General features: G+C 37.8%; 1 protein-coding gene across 2 annotated transcripts in view; it reads left to right on the top strand.

Moving 5' to 3' along the window:
• The window catches only part of LOC137998141 (dehydrogenase/reductase SDR family member 4-like), an 18,518-nt gene that overhangs the window by 841 nt on the left and 7,677 nt on the right, over nucleotides 1–10,000 (top strand). The window contains exons 2-8 of one of the 2 annotated variants that reach the window (XM_068844574.1): nucleotides 2,311–2,494; nucleotides 3,304–3,402; nucleotides 4,141–4,218; nucleotides 4,295–4,318; nucleotides 4,673–4,743; nucleotides 6,055–6,106; nucleotides 8,434–8,568. In XM_068844574.1, the coding sequence (XP_068700675.1) occupies nucleotides 2,311–2,494; nucleotides 3,304–3,402; nucleotides 4,141–4,218; nucleotides 4,295–4,318; nucleotides 4,673–4,743; nucleotides 6,055–6,106; nucleotides 8,434–8,568 (643 nt within the window). The remainder of the gene's footprint in view (nucleotides 1–2,310; nucleotides 2,495–3,303; nucleotides 3,403–4,140; nucleotides 4,219–4,294; nucleotides 4,319–4,672; nucleotides 4,744–6,054; nucleotides 6,107–8,433; nucleotides 8,569–10,000) is intronic. The other variant, XM_068844576.1, reaches the window with a different exon arrangement.

Genomic DNA, 10,000 nt, shown 5'->3' with positions numbered 1-10,000 from the left:
ACCAGTGAAATGCGCCTTATGCATAATTACGTCATATGCTCAAAATTCACTACCAATCCTCGTTTGCACAAAATTATTCACATCATCTGGATAATCAGGCTAAAATTTACAAGTTTGATTTTCGATGTAATTCTGGGCTTGGTGGTGAAATTAGCTAGTCGGATGTCATCACGCACAGGGGCTATTTTAAGAAACGTAAACCATATTGGGTGGTGTTGACAGAAGCTACATAAAGATGGCCGCCAGAAGACTGGTGAATGGAGTAGGAGTGAACAGAAGATGTGAATGTGAAATACTCATTAAAACATAGAGGTAATTAGTGACAGTCTGCAGGACCATTGATAAACAAAAGAGAGTACCTGTAATTTTATGATATGATCTTAACTCCAAATTGTTTCATGCATAATATTATTGATAAGTAATCACATGATTATATCCTCATGCAATAGACCATTTTACAGTTGTTTGCTCAGTGATCTAGGCTACGAAAAGCTGCAAGGCTGCCGGTGACCCTGTATTGATACAGCCCCCACTGCTTTTATCATGTAAATAGTGTTGTTGTTTAATTCAAATTAGTCCATATTAACATTACATAAGCACGAAGGTTTGTATCAAAACACCGGCAGCCTTGCTTCCATTCTTAGGCCAGGTAACTTAGCTACAACCGTAAAATGGTCTATTTGGAAGAAATAAGCATCCATCCATTTTTGCAGTTTTAATTTAAAAGATTTTGAGATTTAAAGAGAGGTGCAGAATGAGATCTTGGTTCAGAGGAGGTTATGATATTATTCTTATTGCTTTCTTTTGGATAACAAGAAATGGTGTTAGAAGTGAGGGAAATGTTAAGCCCCAAACATGAACATCATAGATAAGAAAAGATAAATACAAGTAAGAGAGCAGTAAAGCACAATAAGAACATCTCGATTGACAAAATGTCTTACTTAGGCAAGATACCAACAGTCTTTCATAGTTCATTAACAAAATACACTTTTTCCCAGGACTCGATGACATCTATTATAGAGGTCTTGGGTTCGAATCCCATTAGAGCAATCACGCCAAAATTGAACCATCTGGGGCTTGCATTTGGTTGGCTATCTGAGACTTTCTTTGATCATTGACCTGTTAGAATGCTTGGTTTGTTTCTGCACTTAATTACCTCATTTTTCTTCACTGTGTTACTGGAAACTGTGTTTCTTTTAGTCAACCAGAAATTTTGCCATGTATATTGTAAATTAGATGGAAAACCCATCAGGCGTGTGAACTTAATTAAGGTTACCCAGTCCACAATCTTATCAAGGAATAGCATATGGAATTCCTGTTTATTCTATCCAGCAAACAGTTGCCATCCTGGCAGTGATTTGTTTATGGTGTATAAAGGGCACCTAAGCGGAGACAGGGATTTTGGTGCCGGTGCTGGAGCATGTAGATGGAGCAAGTTACGAGGGAAACTTAAAAATGACTTTGCCTGAGAAAGGTTCTGGGACATTTTAGGGAGCTACCGGCAATTATCAAATTTTGGCATTCGTCTGATCAGATGTATGGGTAATTATTTACATACATGTATCTGATTGAACTATGGAAAAGGAATGATGTGGAAATGACGGGTGGCTCAGTTGGTTGAGCACCGGGCTGTCACGCGGGAGGTCGTGTGTTCAACTCCGGCCGGACCAACACTCAGGGTCTTTAATTAAATAACTGAGGAGAAAGTGCTGCCTTTGTAATTACATCTGCAAATGGTTAAACTCTCTAGTCTTCTCAGATAAGGACGATAAACCGTAGGCCCCTTCTCGTAACCCTTCAATGTTCATAATCCTGTGGGACGTAAAAGAACCCACACACTTGTCGCAAAGAGTAGGGCATGTAGTTCCTGGTGTTGTGGTCTGTCTTCTGTGGTGTATCATGGTTGGGAGGGTAAATGCTCGGAGCTACTCTAAAATCCGAGGGTAAAGAAAGATATATGATATGATAATTATGATATGACAAACATAACTATACATTTTGATAACACACTTTTTAAACACACAAGGTTGCCAGGATTTTCTTATTAGGCTCATTGTTTGCCAGTTCGTAGGGTTACATGTAGGTTCTACATGTGGTGCTGCATGGGTGGTGAATGAAGCACATTAATTTCGTATATCAGCTTAAAGAATAGAAGAGAATTGATTAGGACAGGGAAACTAGAAAGGTGACATTGTTGCCAGCTTTGGCCCTTTCGTCAGTTTGAAGGGCTATGTACACTGTAACTCTCAAAATGTTAGCTTTTTGCTTTCCCTCCAATGTTGGTTTATTTGAAATTTAAAATTGTTATAGGATAGGCCTGGCAATTGCCAAACAGCTTGCAAGAGATGGAGCAAAGGTAATGATTAGTAGCAGAGAGCAGGAAAATGTGACTAAAGCTGTTTCTGAGGTGGAAAAGGAGGAGCAAGGGTGTTCTGTAAAAGGCGTGGTATGCCATGTTGCGAACCCCGAACACCGGAAAAATCTTATTGAACAGGTGAGAGGGTCTTAATTAAGAGGATGTTTCATGGCAGTGGATTTTGAATTGTGTAGTTTTACTTAATACATGTATTACTCGCCCCAACTTGCTATGCAACTTACATCACTGTTACAGTAATGTTAACCCAGAAATTATTTTGAACAACGCAAATCAAAGCTTTGTGGTAAAAAACGTCTGCCTAGAGTACATGACAATTAAAGTTACAAAAACCAGCGGTAAACTTTGAAAAACTGTTGGTAAGATTGATCAGTTTTCAAAAACCACAATACATTGAAATACATTTTAATCTTCTTCCATTTTGCCCATCCCTGCCTAATCCTTTTGTATTATTGTGCTGTATTTTTTTTTTAACCTTCCTTCAGTATTTTAATTTATAGTTGTTTTAATTTTATGCTTCACTTTTATTTGGTTGCCAGTTCCCAGTTGCTGAATTTGGATGAATTTCATGACACAGCCCCTCAAGGGTGCATGAAAAAAAAAATTAATCAGCCCAACATCACAACCGATAAGGACGACCATAAGTGCATTCGCTTGGAAGAATTGATCCAGGGAGATCCTAAAGCAACATTAGCAAATGATCAAATTTCAGATTCCATGCCAAATTAATGATAATTACCCTGCCTCACAAACAACCTGTCAACTGCTTTAAATCAGAGTTCATTTGAGTTGAAATTAGGGGCTTTTTCTGAGGAGGTTAAGCATCTCTGTCATTGTTGTTTGGCCTTGGATGTAATTTCTTGCACAACATCCCTTCACTCTGCTTTTTCAGCTATTGCCATTTTTCACGTCATGTGCTTCTATTCCAGTGTGGGCATGCTATTGTGTTGGGAAAGTTGATTTTTCTTGATACATGTAACTTACTGGGTAGTATCTCTTCTGCTTCATCCCAAGGGCATCAAAGACTGGTAAATATCACTCTTTGCATTTTGAGAAGCAGGCATAGCACTAACTGTGTAAGCACTTTGAAACTTAGTGGTCCCCAAGTCCATTAGAATAAAATAATCTCATTTCACATTCTTTTGTCTTTTTAGGCAGCGGGGGTATCGTTACTATAATTCCACTTTTGAAAACAGTCTTAATGTTCAAACAGATTACTACCAACATAAAATAGGGAGACAGCATTTATTTTACCAGTATTTAAATTCTGTGTCACTTTGGGTCTTTGCACACATCACGAAATATATGAAGTGATGGATTATTATTTGCAGTTTAGTTAACTATGAATGAGCAGTACCTTGTTTTTGGGCTCCAAGTGCGAAGATTTGGGGAAGTTAGATCAGCACTTGGTGCCTTAAGTTTAAAGCTACCAGTATGCCCTTGTTTAGTTCTAAGGCTTGGTATTTGTATGATTGGGGGTTGAGTTTTTTGGTACCCTATTACCCAGCTCCTCATGATGGTTTTTACTTTAGGTATGGAAGTATTGAATTATTTGAACTGGAGAAGGAAAATAGTCAGGCTTGCTTTTGACCTTCAGTAACTGGACAGGTTAAGAGCATTGCTGTGCAATTTTCCTCCTCCTAGAGGTTTTCATTGGTGATCTAGAGTAACTCTTGGTAACTTCCTTCCTCGTTTGGCTATGCCTCGATTTTATAGCACTTGATTCACAGCAATGCTGATAACAGTGAACATTTTTTGTCTTACAGACATTACATCACTTTGGTGGAATTGATATCTTAGTATCAAATGCAGCAGTAAATCCAGTGTTTGGCCCGCTTATTCAGGTAATGAAGCAATCAATGACAAAATAATGTTCTGTTATGACATGAAAATAACTTGATAACTTATTTTAAATTTCAGACACCTGAGGATGCATGGGACAAGGTAATATGTGATAGATTAATAATACTTAATTACGTATTAATTCTCAGACTGTACAATGAACCATAGCTGGTTACCCTTGGGAATCCCAACTCCTGATAAAACATTCATTTCAAACTGGAGGGAGGTGATGTTTAGTATTACTGCCAAATTTTCTTAAGAGTTTTCAAAGGAATTGTGAAGTTGTTTTGGTCTGTTTTTATATCACTTAATATATTTTTAACTTCACGACTTGAATTTTCTGTCCTCATACTATTATGTAGATGTCATATTAATCATTGAATTAGCGGTAGGAAGGATATTTGTATATACATGTACACCTGTACTGTCAATTATTACCTTTTTGTGAAATTGCAGATATTTAATGTCAATTTAAAATCAGCATTCATGCTGGCAAAGGACACCATTCCACTGATGGAAAAAAGAAGGTTGGCATTTTTTAACTTCATCTTTTAGCAAAGCGCTCCTGCAATGATTGTTAAGCTCTTGATGTATAACTTTGAATATTTTCCATCCAAGGGACAATGCTTGCAGCTTGTAAATATTTTAATCTGACTTGTTTTGCCTGGCAACAATCACTTGTACAGGTGTTACATTGACAAAGGCAGCTAGTAGGAAAATCTAACTATCTCCAATATAATTATATTAAGGTGGGTGGCACTTGACTACAGAAGGCAATAGTTGCATAATTAAGAAGCTTTTTAGTCAAAGAGCCCTGATAAAAGGTTGCATCAAAGGTTCTTTGATTAGCAGAAGTAACTTTTCAATGGAAATCTGACATCACTGACAGAACTGGTCCCAGTCTTCTACTGTGGGTTTCAGTGAAAAACATGTAAAAACTCGCAGGAAACAAAAGGAAGAGGCGGGTTTTTTTACTGGAAACTGTCCCATTGTTTTTCGTAAACTGCAGCATGGAATTTCTACACATTTTGAGTTAGACTGTTCTTGTACTGTTGCATTAAAAATTTGTGAAAAACATAGTTAACTCGCTGAGTTTTTGGGCATTTTCTGTTTTGGTCATGTGATTTACCAAATATGGTTGTGAGTCAAACCAGACAAAGAAATATTAAATAGAATACATGTACACTTGGTGAAAAAAGTTACTTGAGAAATGATTATTTGAAGGAGTCCATAGCAAAAGTTTGGTAGTTAAGAGCCACTACCCGCCTTAACCCAGTTCTTAAATTAAACAGTTATGGGAAACAATTATAACTCCAGGTTTTTATTTCCAATAAAGATTATCACATTAATTGCACTCATTATTGCACTCAAACTGAATGAAACTTAAAACCTTTTAAAAAGTTGTTTGTAAAAAATCTCTTTCTTCAAAGGATCTTGAAAGTTCTTTCAAATTAACATCCTGAAACTTACACGCACAATGGATCTGTAAGTATAGGAAATCATTTAAACATGAGTGCATTTCACTATTTATAGGCACAAAATTGCTTTGGAAGTTCTCAAAACTGCATGAGCATAGACAAATTACCATACAATCATGAAAATATTAAATGCAGGAGAAATGTCATACGATTTTTCATTTATTTAGATACTTATCAGAATCACTCCATCACTGTGTTTCTATTGCAACTTTCGTATTGCACACTTTAACCTATTTATGCATTGGTCATTGACCAATCAGAAATGTGATATTCTGTTGAGTATAATTACATGTAACAGATTGGCTTATTTAAGACATTTTGTTCATTAATAACATTTTGCAAATTGTTTGTGTTTTCTAGGGGTGGATCAGTAATTTTCATTTCAACAATAGCTGCATTTAAACCATTTCGGGTAAGTGTTTCAGATTGGTATTGACTGTCATTTAAATAACGCTTAGGTCTTTAATTTTGGAATTTGAAAAGGTGTCATAAACTAATATAAGGTAAACTATGGCCTTAACAAAGTAATCTGAGGGTGGTTTCAGTGAATTGCTGCATAAGGTCATGTACATTGCGGGAGGGTCAATATTAACGACTGGACACCAGACAAACCAGGCGCCACGGGGCTAGGTTTTGGTGTGGACTACAGAAGTGTGAGGGGAGGGGGAGACGTTTAGGAAAAAACAATACCGTATGAAAAAAGTGGGGGGTATGGCTGCCCTCCCTCTCTGCAACTCCTGCAAATTGACTGACTGTGCATTACGTACCCACAACTTTGCCTGGTCATTTACATCTTTTCTGCTTGCTTGCTTTATTATATCAAAAACATTCAAATACCTTCAGCTGTCAGTCCGTGGTGATCTGCTGAGAAAAATATTTTGAAAGCTTTGCACTAGACTCGGTATATCAGCCCATGATTAGCTTCATCAAGCTTATAATAATACTGTTATCATCATGGGTTGTTAGGAAAACTACAACCCAAGAACTTTTCTTTGTTTGTCCCTTTTTCGGGGTGTCTTAGTTTTCCTAAATTGCCTTTGGAATTACTTATCGTCGTGGTGCATCCTGTGATATCATATTCTTACCTTTTAAAGTGCTACTGTGACGAAATTTGAACCTTCCCTATCGAAGCCATTTTGGCACATAAACACGTAGTCTGTACGACAAGAAGAATGCAGTTTACCATTTTCAAATATCTCTTTTTGTTCTGGAGATATTCAAGTTTTTTTAATATGCAAATTAGCCAAGTGATGACGTCATAAACCCTACCAAATTTTGATCAAGTATGATGGAGAAAGATATCTCAGCCAATTTGTATCAGAAACACTTGGTTCTTTGCACTAAGATTCTAGTAGATGTGTTCCACAATATGAGCATACCATTTTTGTTACCATGGCAACATACTGGGTTCCAGACCTCCCTGATATTAAAAGCTTTGCAGACCACCTTTGGGGTTCTGTTTTGATATTTGCAAATGGTGCCTCATCTGCATGATCCTGCCAGCATATAAAGATGTTAGGTCGAGTTTGTGGCCTTGGTAAATGTATTTCTAGCCTGAGATCACCAAAATATTGAAATCAGGTTGGAGGGGACTGGAAAAGAGTGAGTTGCCATGGGAACCAATTTCTTGACAGTCATAGGTGTGCTGCCTTCAGAACTATCAGCTCACCAAGTTTCAATGGTCTCTGTTGCAAGTTGACCGAGATAGCTCTATTTATATTGTTGATGTTCTATTGGGTTGGGTGAATGACGTCATCAGCCTTCTCATTTGCATATTTAACACATTTTTCAAACTTAAATATCTCTGGAACCAATGCAGATATTTCCAAACGGTAACCAGCGTTTTTAATGTTTCATGGTACTCTATGTGATAAACCAAAAAACTCAAGGGATAAAAATTTGATCACAGTAGCACTTTAAAACTGGTTAGGTTGCTGTCCAAACAGGAAACGTTTTACAATAAAACATGTGAAGACAGGATCTTGGTGATCTAACTGAGAGTCCAAACATCAAAATTGACTCCCTGCTGATTAGATCTGGCTGTGGAGTTGTTCTCCTTAGGTCCTTTCTGTAAACCACTGATGTGATTCAAAGTTAACTGCACAGTTTCCAGATAGAATATTTAAAGATGACATTTTTGGCAATTCCAAGCATTCTTAGGAATTCTAGAAATGCGCCACCATATAACAACAACAATAATTGTTATTCATGAAGTTTGTCCAGGCCATACATTTGTTGTTTTCCTGTTTCTTCCATTGCCTTAAGATTGGCTTTTATCTAAACAAGATCATCCTTTGTTTCTAATGATCCCTAATGGTTAAACACTCATTAAATAAATGATTACCTATTCACTGCCCAGATCCCCCAGGACACACCCAGTAGGCCTTTTGCAACAAAGGATCACATGGTACAAAACCTGCCATGCTGGAGGGCAAGCTCATTATTATTCCCCCACTGAGACATTCAGAAACAAAGAGACCTGAACCAGTCAAGCTTGACTTGCCTTTGTTTTAATGTCCCAGTGGGCCAGGGGAAGTAATAATGTGCTTGCCCTCCAGCATGGCGGATTTTGTACCATGTGATCATTTGTTGCAAAAGGCCTATTGATGAGTTATATTGTCTAGCGTTAGACAGACTAGAATCTGTTAAGACTCATTCCCAGGGGTCAGTAGGTTAAATGATTAGATTATCCCTAATGATTAAACACTAAGGTAGTACTGTTGTTCTAAATGTTTCCAGGGCCTTGGTGCGTATGGCGTAAGCAAAACAGCTTTAGTTGGTCTGACAAAAGTTTTAGCTGACGAATGTGGTCACATGGGTGTTAGAGTAAACTGTGTTGCTCCTGGGATTATCAAGACAAAATTTAGTGAAGCCGTAAGTATTGGGGATGGTCAGATGGGTGGAAGGATTTTTGTTACATTTTATTACAAAATGTAGACAAACGCCTGGTCATTTGGAATTTATCTTTGAGTGCACCTTTAATCTACCCCTGTTTGTGGTAGCAGGCAGAAAGCGGCAGGTTTAAAACACAGGTCACGTTCCACAGGTCATTGTTTTACGTACACAAAAAGCAATCCAAATCCCAACATTGCTTTTAGGCCTAACGAGGCCTGAGTCTTTTATTAGTAAAATAGTAAAGGTTTTGTGACGAGTGACCTGTGAAAAATGACCTGTGCTGTAAATCTGTCCTGCAGAAAGAGTCCTTAAATGCACTGCCTGAAATTCAATGGAAATGGTAATGAATCTGATCCCACCAAGGTGTCGGGCCAATGCATTGGCCGATAGTGGACCGACAGTTGGCCAACAGATAACTGACCTTTAGCCGTCTGTTGGTAGACCTGAAGATGACAAGGTTACTAAACTACGCATTACACGACTGCTGTGTCGGTGGTGTGTAGGATTCGTTGACATTACCCAGCTGGGGAGCCATGGCAAGCCAAACCAATAATTAGTAGTGTGACCTTATCAACACATGATATTAACTAAAGGCTAACCAAGAAAAATGTTAAACGAAAACAATATTCTGATAGCAAGTGATAATATGTGCAAAATGGTGATCCTTTCAAATGAAGATTATGAACTGTAACCCCCATTTGAAAAACAATACTCACCCCCAACTAGTATAAATTTGATCTTATGGTTAGAGCAATAAGTTTTCTGGTGATTAATCCTGCTGTAACCTGCATGGAGCAAGTAACTCTATATTGCCCGTAAAAGTATCTCATATATAGCTACAGTATGGGTCGTCTTGAAGTAGTATTGTAGTATTGAATTAGGGTCCTTTACCGTACTGAGCATGTGCATAAGGTTTGGAGGCCGACATTAGGCACCTTACGATCTACGACGGCGACGTCGACGAAAACGAAAACGTCACCATATCTTTGCACTATCGTAAGTTTCTCGAGGTTAGGACATCTCGTTCGCGTCGTACAATGAGGGCGAAGTATCCTAAAAATAAATTGATGCGAGCGGTTTCAGAGTAAAAATAGAGGGGGCCAGCTATTCTTAGAGTTATTTTCATAGAGTTATGTCGTAGAGTTAGAGTTAGAGTTAAAGTTTCCAAAATCCTGAATTCAAGATTTTGGAAGTCCAGGATTTTGGACTGCCAAAATTTTGGAATTCAAGATTTTGGCCTGCCAAAATCCTGAATTCAAGATTTTGGAAGTCCAAAATCCTGAAGTCAGGATTTTGGCAGGCCAAAATCTTGAATTCCAAAATTTTGGCAGTCCAAAATCCTGAAGTCAGGATTTTGGCAGGCCAAAATCTTGAATTCAGGATTTTGGAAGTCGCTAACTCTAACTCTAAG

Source organism: Montipora foliosa, chromosome 3 (assembly GCF_036669935.1).
Source record: "Montipora foliosa isolate CH-2021 chromosome 3, ASM3666993v2, whole genome shotgun sequence".
NCBI classification, from domain to species: Eukaryota; Metazoa; Cnidaria; class Anthozoa; order Scleractinia; family Acroporidae; genus Montipora; species Montipora foliosa.
Note: the sequence above shows the minus strand (reverse complement) of the source record. Positions and strands in the feature narration are given on the sequence as shown.